The sequence below is a fragment of the Neofelis nebulosa genome, chromosome 10 (assembly GCF_028018385.1).
Source record: "Neofelis nebulosa isolate mNeoNeb1 chromosome 10, mNeoNeb1.pri, whole genome shotgun sequence".
NCBI lineage: Eukaryota > Metazoa > Chordata > Mammalia > Carnivora > Felidae > Neofelis > Neofelis nebulosa.
The window spans coordinates 1,469,352-1,483,538 of NC_080791.1; the positions used below are offsets into that span (position 1 = coordinate 1,469,352).

General features: G+C 41.8%; 1 protein-coding gene across 8 annotated transcripts in view; it reads left to right on the plus strand.

Moving 5' to 3' along the window:
- Positions 1-14,187, plus strand: part of DYNC2H1 (dynein cytoplasmic 2 heavy chain 1) — a 339,313-nt gene that overhangs the window by 92,842 nt on the left and 232,284 nt on the right. For all 8 annotated transcript variants that reach the window (XM_058686526.1, XM_058686519.1, XM_058686520.1 and 5 more), the window contains 4 exons: positions 1,085-1,227; positions 4,333-4,417; positions 6,121-6,275; positions 8,299-8,436. In XM_058686526.1, coding sequence (XP_058542509.1) covers positions 1,085-1,227; positions 4,333-4,417; positions 6,121-6,275; positions 8,299-8,436 — 521 coding nt within the window. The remainder of the gene's footprint in view (positions 1-1,084; positions 1,228-4,332; positions 4,418-6,120; positions 6,276-8,298; positions 8,437-14,187) is intronic.

The window sequence follows — 14,187 nt, forward strand, 5'->3', positions numbered from 1 at the left end:
GGGTCTGTTTGGTATTTTGGTACTTTTTTCTTTTTCACGGTGCTTTTAGAAAACACGTAAGTAGCCTGAAGGCTTACCTATAGTAAAAGCATGTTAGCACAATTTTAGCAGAAGAGAAGGCAGAAAGTGTTCTAATGTTCTTTGGAATATTTACTTTGCTGCTTTTCTTTCTGTATGGTAAAAGTGGTGCTTAGGACCTCCTATCTTAGAAAATTCTGAAACTGTTTAGATTTTGCCAGACTCTATGCTTTTTTTTTTTTTTTTTAATGAAACAACTTTTTATTATCACAGAAGCAGTTTTATGTGCAGTGTAGATATCTAAAATTGAATAAGTAAGTATAGGCAATGATATCATCACCCAGACATCACTACTACATTTATTTCCTTTTTTTCCCTAAAAGACCGTTTATTGTTGACATAGAGAAGTTGTTAGAGAGCTACCCTCCCTTCCCTGTCTGTCAAGTTTACAAGGAAATTCTACCACATCGCTAAGAAACAGATCATCCCAGTGCTATTTGAAACAATTTCAGAACATAGAAAATGAAGGAAAAGTTTCCAAATTCCTTTTTATGACATATTTATATTGAAACAGGGAAAATATATGTCTCCTAAAAGACAATCAGAGATCAATTTGCTTGTGAATATTGAAACTAAAATCGTTGAAAGAAAAATTGTAAAGTAGAATCCAGTATCACAGTTGAAAAGTAACATACAAAACAGCAATATGGTATATACACTTCTTCCCGAATTCCTTCTGGATCTTTCTCTTAACGTGAACATGCATGCGTGCGCACACACACATACATGCGCGCACACACACACACAAGTATACACTTCTTCCTGAATTCCTTCTGGATCTCTTCTCTTCACATGGGTGTGTGCACGCGCACGCACACACACACACAAGTATTTTTTAACAAAAGAAAAGATCATAAGTATAATACTGTTTTATATAGCTTGTTTTTTGTAACAGCTACCATTTCATTTCAGAAATTGTTAAACTCATAAAAGTAGACCACATAAGGGTTTCTCCAATTACTATTGTCATAATATGCATGATAATGATTTTCTTATTTTTTTTAAGGAATTCAGCAAAACTTGCATATTGTCTTGATAATGGATTGTACGAATTTAAACTTCATAATAAACTGTGAGAGTAACCCAGCCTTGCACAAAAAATGCCAGGTGTTGTGGATGGAGGGCTGGTCAGACAGCAGTATGAGGAAAGTAAGTTCAATCCTGAAGTATGGAAATGAAAAGCATATTCTTTCTGAAGTTACTGATTTTCACAACTCCCGCTGGTGTTTGTTATAATGTTGTCTTAATTGTGCCACTGACCATAACACGTTTGAAAGCCTCTCCCTTCTCTTTATGCCCTGTACTCAACCTTAGTTGAGTACAGAAGTTCACGTTGAAGATTATGTTCTCAGTTGAGGACTGCGTAGAAAGCTACTGTACCTTAATAATTGTATTCCTTTCATTAACTAGCCTATCATAAGCCAGCTTATAATAGAACATTGCAGCAATAATTTTAGCAGTTTTTTAAATACGAATTTTAAATCTCTTAATATCTCCCGTTGCCGTGCTCAGTGTCTGGAGGGGAGTGTGTTTAAAGTATGAATGCGTACCACCATCTTTGCCTGGAAACCTTTCGGTGCTTGATCCGTAATAGTTTTAATGTCTCTGAATAGTACGTATATTCTTGACCATTCATTTCTTCATTTTTGGGTGATCGAGGTACAGACTGTTGAGTCAGACCATGAGTCAGAGGGAGGAATGTGATTTGGGATAATGGATGGGGTTTTCTGGAAGAGGTAACATTTTAGTTAGATTTCCGCAAGTAAAGGACAGGAGAGTCATTCTAGTCTGAGGAGGTCCCGCGAACCAGGGGCTTCCAGAAGTAGTAATTACTGGGTCTGTTACAGGTGCCGCCGTTCTGCACGTTGGGTCACAGCAGAGAAAAAGCAGACACCGGTCCCCGCCCTGGTGGGAGTCACAGTGTCGGGGGGGGGGGGAGTGGGGGGGGTCTCGGGGGCCGCTTGCTTTGTGAAGACCCCGAGATGAGGGCCTGCCTGGTGATTGTGAGGGTCAGCCGGAAGCCGAGTGAGACGTCAAGAGTGATTCAGAGGGAGCGCGGTTGGAGAGGGGGTGGGGGGTAAGAGGACCGCCGTTAGGATGGGGCTTTGGAAGCTCTGCCTCGGGTTTTCCTTTCCCTGGAACGAGCCAGGGAGCCCTTGGAGGCTTTTCAGCAGGACCGTTCTAATAATGTTTGAGCGCGCTTACGTTGGCTTCCAGGGTGAGAACGGACCGTAGAGGGCGAGGGTCGGGCTGGTTTCAAAGCTGCCGCAGGCGCAGGCGAGAGGAAAGGACACAGTGCCTCGGGGACGTCGGGGGAGCGGTGGTCGGAAACAGCAGGATTTGCTGACAGGTGTGCAGGGAAGCGAGCGCTCCGGGATACTTCCAGGTACGTCGGCTCGAGCCCCCGGAGGGACCAGTCACCTGAGCAGTGACTGAGAAGAGCACCTCGGGAGGAGAACGTGAGGCTTCCAGTCTCCCACGTGCTTCGTACGAGACGCCGGACGTCCACGTCGCAGGGCGGAGCAGGCGTTTGGCTGGAGGGGCCTGGAGACGAGGGGGAGGCCGGACGTCCGGGATGCAACCCTGGGGATTGTCACGCTACAGGTGGTGGCTGGAGCTGCGAGAGGGGACGATGCCGCCGGGGTGGACGGGTGTTGACGGACACCCGGGGGAGACGTTCAGGGCCCCGCCGCGGCTCTTGGCCGTTCCCAGGGGGGCGTGCAGAGGCGGCGCCGCCACGGCCGCGGAGGGGGCGCTCTGGGAAGCGGGCAGCGGCACGGAGCCGTGGGTGACCGCCGTCAGGCAGCGTCAGGTGGCGGTGGAAAAGGCCGTCTTGGAATGTGCCCCAGAGAGAAGAGGAGGAGCAGGGCTGGAGAGAGCGAGTCCCGTCACCTCTCGTGAGGGAGAGAGACACGGATGGGGAGCGGAAGGCAGGGGGTAGAAACCATGCCCGTTTAGGTTTTGAATGTTAAGACGGGATTTCTGGCACCGTGGACGACGAGGTCGCAGGATGTGACCCTTGGAGGTGGGGGCGATGGGCCGGGGGGAAGGTGGGGAAGGGAACAGGAGAGGAGCTCGGGGAACCGAGAGGCTGACGTGTTAACCGGAATCCAGAGAGTTACACGCCCTTTCGGTGCCTTTAGAGAGTGCCGTTTTTATCTCCGGGGGGGAAATGGAGGCACGGGGAACTGTGGGCCAGTCCAGGTAGGAGAGCTCGGCTCAGGTGGCGTACGGTGTGGGGACAGACTCTCCTCCGGCCAGCTCCGCCGAGGTACGTTTGGCCCGCGTTGTGCCTGTTGAATGTGCGCGACGGCACGTTTTGATACGCGTGCGCGTCGTGAGACGTTCCCGACAGACGGGCTAACGGACGTAAGGGACAGACCGTGGTTAAGCCAGCGGGCTGCCGAAGAAACACACTTGAGTGGGTTTAGAGGGACATACTTCAGATGTTCTCACAGAGGCGCCGACGTTTCGGCAGAAAGCGGTGAAGACGTTTGAGGAAAGCGCCGTGCTCTCGGGTCGGGCTCCCTGCTGCCTTCAGGTTCTTCACCCGTTGAGGGATCTTTTGTGTGACATGTGTTCGGTCTGGGAGATTCAGAAGAGGGTGTTTTGACCTGCACACCCGTGCTTTCCCGTTGCAAAAATGTCAGAGCTCTGCTTTAGTTTTTTCCTCAGGAAACTAAGACTTCTTTGCTTTTTTTTTTTTGATATCTTAAATGAGTACTCTCACTAGATTATCGTATGTTCTATAATAATGATCTGATTATGAAACGTGATTTTCTTATTTGTGATAGTGCAGTAATACAGCAGTAGCTTTTAGGATTATCAAGCATGACATTGTTAATTCCCGAATGATTTTCATTTGCTTTTAGTTGTTAGTCAAGAGACCTCAGAATCCTTACTATTCCTTTATGCCTTGATGCCAGAAAAAGCATCTTATTATTATTACTTTATGGTCTTAATTGGTATTTGTGATTATTTTGTAATTTAATCCAAATTGTGATTTGCCTCATTTCTTACAGTCTAATCATTTTTCAGGTGAGGTGTTGTCATTAATTTGCAATCAATGGCTGACGTGTGTCACATGTCTAGGAAACCATGTCTTCTGACAATGGCTATCTTATTTCGCCGAGTGTGGTGTGAAACCTGGGAGAAAAGGGTTGTTTTTGTTTGTTTTTTTAACCTCTGACATTGGATTTATGTAAACTTTTCCATACTGAGTTGAGGTTTGAAGAAATGCTCTTCCTGTTTTAGATACCTGAAATGTTATTCAGTGAAACAGATGGTGAAGAAAAATATAGTGACAAAAAAAGGAAAGAAGAAAAGAAAAAACACTCAGGTACTCTTTTGATGAAATCGACTCTGGGTTTTATTTGTGAAATAATTGCCATTCTCTAATATTACAACTTTGTTAAAGATTCACAATGATTATAAATTCGAAAAATGTTAAGGTAACAAAGTTAGGTTTCTTTTAAGGAAAACCGAACTTTGAAGCTTTCTATATTTTTGAATTCGTGTTTATGTCGTTCTATATAGGACCTAGCACAGTATCTGTTGTTCACAGCTAAGCAGTGAAAACAGTTAGATGTTTGACCCAAACCATAGGATGTTCTGCTTCCACTGTTACAGGGTCTTTGGCTGGTGGGCCAAGTTTTCACTTTCCATTAGATATGTCCTGTCCTCAGCTCGTACATGAGAAAGTTCTGTGGTTTCTTTGGGCATGGACATAATGTGTTCTTAATTGTACTCTCATTGTTTTTTCCAGTTCCAAGATAATTTTGAATGTGGTCTTTTTTTTTATATATCATAGCACATTCGTTAATTTATTTCTCTAATCATCTAGTCACCAAATAGTTACTGAACTCTGTTCACATTAGGTACTGGGCTGGATACTAGAGATGATTAGGAGCTTATGGTGGAGTGAAAAGTAGCAAGAATGATGTTCTGTTATAAAAATAAACTCTGCCGGAGCGAGACAAATGATGGTAGGAGTTTATGGGAAGTACCCTTGAGGGTGAGGCCTCTTACTGGCAGACGTTACAGCAGACACACCCTGGCACACAGGCACTTGGGGCGGTGGGGTCTGGTAAGAGTGAGTTGCATGCAGGCATAGAACAGACACTTGGCCGGATCTGCACGCCGCCCACCGGCTGGAGCATGGACATGTGGGTATTAGCTGGAAGAGGAGGAGGGGCTGAGAAATTTTGCTTCCAACTTGTGGGTGATGCGGGGTGATGGAGAGATTTTAGCGGAGACGTAACCGGAGTCTTATTTCGGAAACAGAAGTTTCTGGGTCCATGCCTTTCGTCAGTTACTGGAAAATAGGTCGGTGTGGGGAGGACCTGTGGAGGGACCGCTGCGGTCACCTGAGAGGAAGGAGCGGACCCGGGGTGCCAGGCCATGCCCTGGGGCGGGGGGGGGGGGGGGGGGGCGGGGGTTGGTTCCACCATGGCTGTGGTGTGCCAGGCAGGGGTTCTGGCTTCAACGTTGCTTCGAAGAGGACTTTCTGGACTGACGCACAGAACACGGAAGGAAGTGGTTGGAGACGGTGACAGGAAGATGGCGTGTTGAGTGAACGGCGTGCTGCATCTAGTGGGGCCTTACTCTCCGTTTTCTGGCTGCTGAAATACTGCTGGTCCCTGTGTCAGATGACAGTGGATACATGTTACTTGGTTTGATCCTTCTTTTCCATTGAAGCAGCTTTTATTGTGCTTTCTTCTGGATTACATGTCATGTAGTTCTAACTAATTTATGTTATGACAGCAGATTTATCTTTCTTGCAGCAATAAAAGTGTTCAGAGGAAATATATAACAGTGGAAGGGCAGAGACCACTGATCCTAAGTAATTCAAATCTGTAAGGAGAGTGGGAGCTTGAATAGTGAATAGATACGTAGGAATGTGTGCGTACCTTGAAGACAGACGATGTCTGCCACTTACAGTGGCGGAGGTGGAGATACGTGTGATAAGTACAGTTCACGTTGTTCTCGCTAATTCGTCATGGATCGTATGTATATGAAGTCATGTTTGTTTTTTCTTTCCAGTTGATCCCGATTTTCTAAAATCATTTTTATTAATCCATGAATCTTGTAAAGCATATGGTGCTACACCAAGCCGATACATGACCTTCTTACGTGTGTATTCTGCCATTAGTAGCAGCAAGAAAAAGGAATTATTAAAAAGACAAAGTCATTTGCAGGTACAATATTTTAATCTCCAATCATTTCATCTAGACACAGGGTATAAGGATTATATCACAGTCCTTGGTTGTGGCATATATTTAGTATAAATAACTACTGCTCTATGTTACAGGTATTACAGGCCTTAAAACAGTCTCATCTACCTGTGGTTTTCACTAGGTATAGGAAGGGTTTTGTAATTTTTTTGATTCAGTAATTATTCCTTTTCTTCACTGGGTGGCATTTATGTGCTTTTGATAGTTTCTGGTGATCTTTAAAAATTTCTTTAATGTGAAAGCATTTTTAGAAATTCAGCAACGTGTCTTAAAACATGGAGAGTAAGCTTTATAATAACCTTTAAAATTAAAATTATACCTCCTAAAATAATACTTTTTATCTCTGTCACTTAGTATATTATGAACAGTTTTCGTTCTGTAATTACAGAGCTTCAACTTAAATGTGACATTAAAATGCCAGCCTTGGAAGTTGTCTGAGAGCATTTCCTTTCCAAAGTCATAGAGTCTCTGTTAGTGTAATAAACTAGGATCCCTCCCAATTGACAAAAAGTTATCTTTGTCTGTCTCTGTAATGATACACTTTCATTCGTAGCAAGCCACTAACTATAAAGGTCGTTGTACTGATTTAGTTCTCTTTGGTGCTGTGGATAAATGACTTAAACTCGTTGACCTGCAACTTAATTGGGTCAGTTGTATGTGAGTGTATTCAATAAAATATATATGCAGAGAGCCAGCCTGATGCCGTCCTCTGTGTTGGGTGCTAAATAAATATTGTTGATTTTTCCTTTTTGCTGTTACTATCTCCCCAAATCTTCTCATTTGTTAGGTGACAAAAACCTAACTCATAGGAGAGCGGGCATTTTTTTCATGTCCATTCCTTCATTATTCATGGGCAGTGGGATGGGGTGACATAATGGCTAGCCCAGGGTCAAATGTCCTCCCCAAGGAATAGGTAAGGTATTTTGATTCAGAGCCCACCAGAACCCTATGTGAGGCAGCCTCTTATAAAAAGGTAGCTACTGGACAGACAGAACCAAATGATGTCCAGGATAAGAAGACTAGTCCTTGAGTCCTTTTACTCAGTGAGACTGAACAATGGGGAAGGTTTATGGACTTTTTCCTTGCTCTGTTTCCTCTCTCAGAACGCAGTGGGTAAAAATCCTCGTGTTCAAGCTGCCAAATATGCGTTGATCTGTTCACGTTTACTGTGATACTATAAAATCTGTGTGTGTGTGTGTGTGCGCGCGCGCGCGCGCGCGCGCGCGCGCGTGTTTTAATGCCTCTGTGGAGTCTTTTACTACATCTTACTGGGTGTGTGGTTGAATAAGTCATAACTGGCAGTAAGGAAAAACCCAACTTCACTTGCAAGTGTTTGATGTGTACAGACATTTTTTCTTGATGGTTTCTTACAGGTTTTATTTACTGTGTGTGTATGTAATACCTGTTTTTAATGCTACCAGTCCATATTTTATCGATCATGTACCAGTCCATATTTTATCGATCATCTATCAGTCCATATTTTATCGATCGTCTATCAGTCCATATTTTATCAATGATCTACCAGTCCATATTTTATCGTTCATCTACCAGTCCATATTTTATCGATCATCTATCAGTCCATATTGTATCGATCGTCTACCAGTCCATATTTTATTGATTGTCTACCAGTCCATAGTTTATCGGTCATCTATCAGTCCATATTTTATCGATCGTCTACCAGTCCATATTTTATCGATCGTCTACCAGTCCATATTTTATTGATTGTCTACCAGTCCATAGTTTATCGATCGTCTATCAGTCCATATTTTATCAATGATCTACCAGTCCATATTTTATCGTTCGTCTACCAGTCCATATTTTATCGATCATCTATCAGTCCATATTTTATCGATCGTCTACCAGTCCATATTTTATTGATTGTCTACCAGTCCATAGTTTATCGATCGTCTATCAGTCCATATTTTATCGATCGTCTGCCAGTCTATACTTTATTGATCGTCTGCCAGTCCATATCTTACTGATGCAGGCTGGTGTGTCTAAACTGAATGAAGCTAAAGCTCTTGTGGATGAGCTGAACAGAAAAGCTGGCGAGCAAAGTGTGTTATTAAAGATGAAGCAAGACGAAGCAGACGCCGCCCTTCAGGAGATCACGGTGTCGATGCAGGTGAGGCTTCTGGGGCGCAGAATGCGGGCAGTAGGGAGACCATTTCCACTTGATCAGTACCGGGAGAAATTACATTTCTACTTATGTGGATATAAAAAATACTTCTTGTCTGCTGAGTCACACTGATGGTATTAAACACTGAGCTTTTTGGAAAGAGTGAGACAGTTTCCCATGTTATTTTAAAATTGTAACTATATTTTTCTCAATTCACCATACACTAATTTATCTAAACCCTGTAAATATGCAAATATAAACATTTTAGGTTGGCGTAGATGTGTCTGTAAACAATTTTATTTGTTCACCCTCTGTTGTATGTCTTTATTTTTCTTAAAATTATCTCCTCAGGCTTCAAGGATTTTTTCCTCCTGCCTTTAATATTTTCAGGATTTAAGAAATAAGTCTTTATTCATTTCATTTATACTTTCATGGTTATGTTTTGATGGTGTCACCTTTCTGCCATTGTCTTCAATGAACCTTTGTTGACGGTTGAACCTTTCAGAGGAGATTTCTTTGAAAGTCTTTTTTGCCCAGGTCGTGGGTTGTGTCTGCACGCCCTCTCAGGGTGTTCTTGTCTTGGCCTCTTTCCTGCCGACTCTGTACTGACTACCACCAAATTCATCGTTTTTATCCTTCAGCCCTACTCCCTCATCCTGGCCTCAGACTAAAATATGCAGTGTTCTAGTAAACGTGTCTTCTTAGAAGTCTCATGAATATTATGGCTGAGTAGTATTCCATTGTATACATAAACCACATCTTTTTTATCCATTTGTCAGGTGATGGACACTTGGGCTCTCTCCATACTTTGGTTATTGTCGATAGTGCTGCTAGAAACATTGGGGTGCATGTGTCCCTTTGAGTTGGTATTTTTGTGTTCTTTGGGTAAAAACCTACTAGCGCAATTGCTGGGACGTAGGTAGTTCTATTTTTAATTTTTTGAGGTAACTCCATACTGTTTTCCAGAGTAGCCACACCAGTTTGCATTCCCATCAGCAGTGCAAGAGGGTTCCCCTTTCTCTGCATCTTTACCAACCTCTGTAATTTTTTGTGTTACTGACGTTATAGCTAATTATTCAAGACAGAACTGAAAACTTATATTGGACTTCTGTTCTCTTAATTCCTACCTTTTTTTTTTAATGTTTATTTATTTTTGAGAGAGAGAGACACACACACACAGTGCATGTGGAGGAGGGGCAGAGAGAGAGAGGGAGACACAGAATCCAAAACAGGCTCCAGGCTCTGAGCTGTCAGCACAGAGCCCGACGTGGGGGTCCAACTCACAAACTGCGAGATCATGACCTGAGCTGAAATCAGACGCTTAACCAACTGAGCCACCCAGGTGCCCCTCAATCCTTACCTTTAATGAATCACTGAATTGTTCGTTTATCTCCTTGATTAGGTCTTATGTATGTTTGTCCATCTTCATGTTGGTGACTATTAACCTTACTGCAAGTCTAATGTCTCTTTTAATTAAATTAACTTCAATAGTCACTAGACTAATGTATAAATTTCAATAAAAGTAAATGGCACAAAAACTCACAAAATAATAAAGTTGGAGGACTTATGATTTAAAGACTTACTACTGAGCTGTGGTGGTCAAGGAAGCATGACATGGGTGTAATGATTCCTACAGGGTCACTTGAGCATTATGGAGGTCAGAAATAGATGAATGTGTACATAGTTGATAGATTTTATACAAAATGCCAGTTAAATGGTGAAAAGATTGGTTTTTTTTAATGATATTTGGATATCCAGGAAGAGAACAAAAAACACATCTTTACCTTAAACTTGTATAAAAATTAACTCAGTATGGATCGTAGATCTAAATGTATACCAGAAATTATAAAACTTTTGAAGAAAACAGGAGAAAATGTTGAAGATATTGGGTGAGACAAAGATTTTTTAGATGTGATACTAAAATAGAACAAGAAAAAATTTGATAAATTGGACCTTATCAAAGTTAAAAACTTAGGCTCTGTGAAAAAAGCTCTGAAGAAAATTAAGAGGCAAATCACAGACTGGGAGAAATTATTTACAAAACATAAATTTGATAAATCACTTGTATCCAAAATAGAAACCATGATGTACACAATAATAATAAAACAAAACATCTAATTTAAAGATGGCCAAAATATTTGAAGGTACCCTGTGTGAAAGAAGAAGGGCCAGTAAACTCATGAAGGGATGCTCAACATCATTGGTCAGGAAGAAAATGTAATCCCTTTGTTTTCAGACATTGAAAGTGTTACTCCATTTCCTTCCAACTTCTCTTGTGACTGAAGTTCTCAAAGTTAGGTTAAGTTCTGATCCTTTTGCGGTGATCTTTTTCTTTTTTCCTCTCTTGAGGTTTTTTAGATTTGTGTTTTCATTGTTCTGAAAGTGACATGATCTGCCTTGATATAGGTTTATTTTCGTTCACTGTGTTGGACACAATGTGGATTCTTTGCACCAGAACGCTTCTGTCCTCCAGTTCTGGGAAGTGTCCTTACATTATTCTGATGGTGCTTCTGTACCTCCCTGTCTGTCTTCACTTTCTAGAATCCCCATTACTTGCACTTTGGACTTCCTGCCTTGTTCGCTAATTTTCTTCTTTTCTCACCTTTTTTCTTCTCTTTTTGCTCGCTTCCTTTAAAGTTCTTCATTTTCTAATTTTCCTATTAGTTTTTCATTTCTGTGACCATATTATTAGATTTTTTTTTCAGCCTCTGAATGTCTGCTTGTGGCAGTGTCCTTTCTTGTTGGTTTGTGTCATTGTTGAGTTGCCTCCACTTAGCTCTCATAGGATACTTGATGCGACCTTATGTTTCCCAAATATCTTTTCTTACTGCTTTTCTCCTTGTCCTCTCTCTCTCTCTCTTTTTTTTTTTTTTTTTTTTTACTGTTTATTTATTTTGGGAGAGAGAGGGAGAGAGAATCCCAAGCAGGTTCCACTCTGATAGTGTGGATCCTATGCAGGACTCCAGCCCATGACCCTGGGATCATGACCTGAGGTGAAATCAAGAACCAGACATGTAAATGAGCCATGCAGGCACCCCAAAAGAAGATTTCTTCTTCTTTTTTTTTTTTTTATATGAAATTTATTATCAACTTGATTTCCATATAGCACACAGTGCTCATCCCAACAGGTGCCCTCCTCAATGCCCATCACCTACTTTCCCCTCCCTCCCACCCCCATTAACCCTCAGTTTATTCTCAGTTTTTAAGAGTCTCTTATGGTTTGCCTCCTTCCCTCTCTGTAACTTTTTTTTTCCTTCCCCTCCCCCATGGCCTTCTGTTAAGTTTCTCAGGATTCACATAAGAGTAAAAACATATGGTATCTGTGCTTCTCTGTATGACTTATTTCACTTAGCATAACACTCTCCAATTCCATCCATGTTGCTACAAAAGACCACATTTCATTCTTTCTCCTTGCCACGTAGTATTCCATTGTGTATATAAACCACAACTTCTTTATCCATTCATCAGTTGATGGACATTTAGGCTCTTTCCGTAATTTGGCTGTTGTTGAAAGTGCTGCTGTAAACATTGGGGTACAAGTACCCCTCTGCATCAGCACTCCTGTATCCCTTGGGGAAATTCCTAGCAGTGCTATTGCTGGGTCATAGGGTAGGTCTATTTTAATTTTCTGAGGAACTTCCACACTGTTTTCCAGAGCGTCTGCACCAGTTTGCATTCCCACCAACAGTGAAAGATGGTTCCTGTTTCTCCACATCCTCTCCAGCATCTGTAGTCTCCTAGTTTGTTCATCTTAGGCCACTCTGACTGGCGTGAGGTGGTATCTCAGTGTGGTTTTGATTTGTATTTCGCTGATGAGGTGTGACTTTGAGCATCTTTTCCTGTGCCTGTTGGCCATCCGGATGTCTTCTTTAGAGAAGTGTCTATTCATGTCTTTTGCCCATTTCTTCACTGGCTTATTTGTTTTCCGGGTGTGGAGTTTGGTGAGTTCTTTATAGATTTTGGATACTAGCCCTTTGTCCGATATGTCATTTGCAAATATCTTTTCCCATTCCGTTGGTTGCCTTTTAGTTTTGTTGATTGTTTCCTTTGCTGTGCAGAAGCTTTTTATCTTCATGAGGTCCAATAGTTCATTTCTGCTTTTAATTCCCTTGCTTTTGGGGATGTTTCAAGTAAGAAATTGCTATCGCTGAGGTCAGAGAGGTTTTTTTTCCTGCTTTCTCCTCTAGGGTTTTGATGGTTTCCTGTCTCACATTCAGGTCCTTCATCCATTTTGAGTTTATTTTGTTGAATGGTGTAAGAAAGTGGTCTAGTTTCATTCTTCTGCATGTTGCTTTCCATTTCTCCCAGCACCATTTGTTAAAGAGACTGTCTTTTTTCCATTGTATATTCTTTCCTGCTTTGTCAAAGATTAGTTGGCCATCCATTTGTGGGTCCAATTCTGGAGTCTCTATTCTATTCCCTTGGTCTATGCGTCTGTTTTTGTGCCAATACCATGCTGTCTTGATGATGACAGCTTTGTAGTAGAGGCTAAAGTCTGGGATTGTGATGCCTCCCGCTTTGGTTGTCTTCTTCAAAATTACTTTGGCTATTTGGGGTCTTTTGTGGTTCCATACAAATTTTAGGATTGCTTGTTCTAGCTTCAAGAAGAATGCTGGTGCAATTTTGATTGGGATTGCATTGAATGTGTAGATTGCTTTGCGTAGTATTGACATTTTTTTTTTTTAATTTTTTTTTTTTAACGTTTATTTATTTTTGAGACAGAGAGAGACAGAGCATGAACAGGGGAGGGGCAGAGAGAGAGGGAGACACAGAATCTGAAACAGGCTCCAGGCTCTGAGCTGTCAGCACAGAGCCCAACGCGGGGCTCGAACTCACGGACCGTGAGATCATGACCTGAGCCGAAGTCGGACGCTTAACCGACCAAGCCACCCAGGCACCCCATTGACATTTTAAGAATATTTATTCTTCCAATCCATGAGCGTGGAATGTTTTTCCATTTCTTTGTACCTTCTTCAATTTCCTTCATGAGGTTTCTGTAGTTTTCAGCATACAGATCTTTTACATCTGTGGTTGGGTTTATTCCTAGGTATTTTATGATTCTTGGTGCAATTCTGAATGAGATCCTTTTCTTTGTCTTTCTGTTGCTTCATTATTAGTGCATAAGAGTGCAACTGATTTCTGTACATTGATTTTGTATCCTCCGACTTTGCTGAATTCATGTATCAGTTCTAGCAGACTTTTGGTGGAGTCTGTCGGGTTTTCCATGTATAATATCATGTCATCTGCAAAAAGTGAAAGCTTGATTTCATCTTTGCCAATTTTGAAGCCTTTGATTTCCTTTTGTTGTCTGAGTGCTGATGCTAGAACTTCCAACACTATGTTAAACAACAGCAGTGAGAGTGGACATCCCTGTCATGTTCCTGATCTCAGGGGGAAGCTCTCAGTTTTTCCCCATTGAGCATGATATTAGTTGTGGGCTTTTCATAAATGGCTTTTATGATGTTTAAGTGTGTTCCTTCTATCCTGAACTTTCTTGGGGGTTTTTATTAAGAAAGGATGCTGAATTTTGTTAAATGCTTTTTCTGCATCGATTGACAGGATCATATGGTTCTTATCTTTTGTTTTATTAATGTGATGTATCACATTGATTGATTTGCGAATGTTGAACCAGCCCTGCAGGCCAGGAATGAATCCCACTTGATCATGGTGAATAATTCTTTTTATATGCTGTTGAATTCGACTTGCTAGTATCTTATTGAGAATTTTTTCATCCATATTCATCAGGGTTATTGGCCT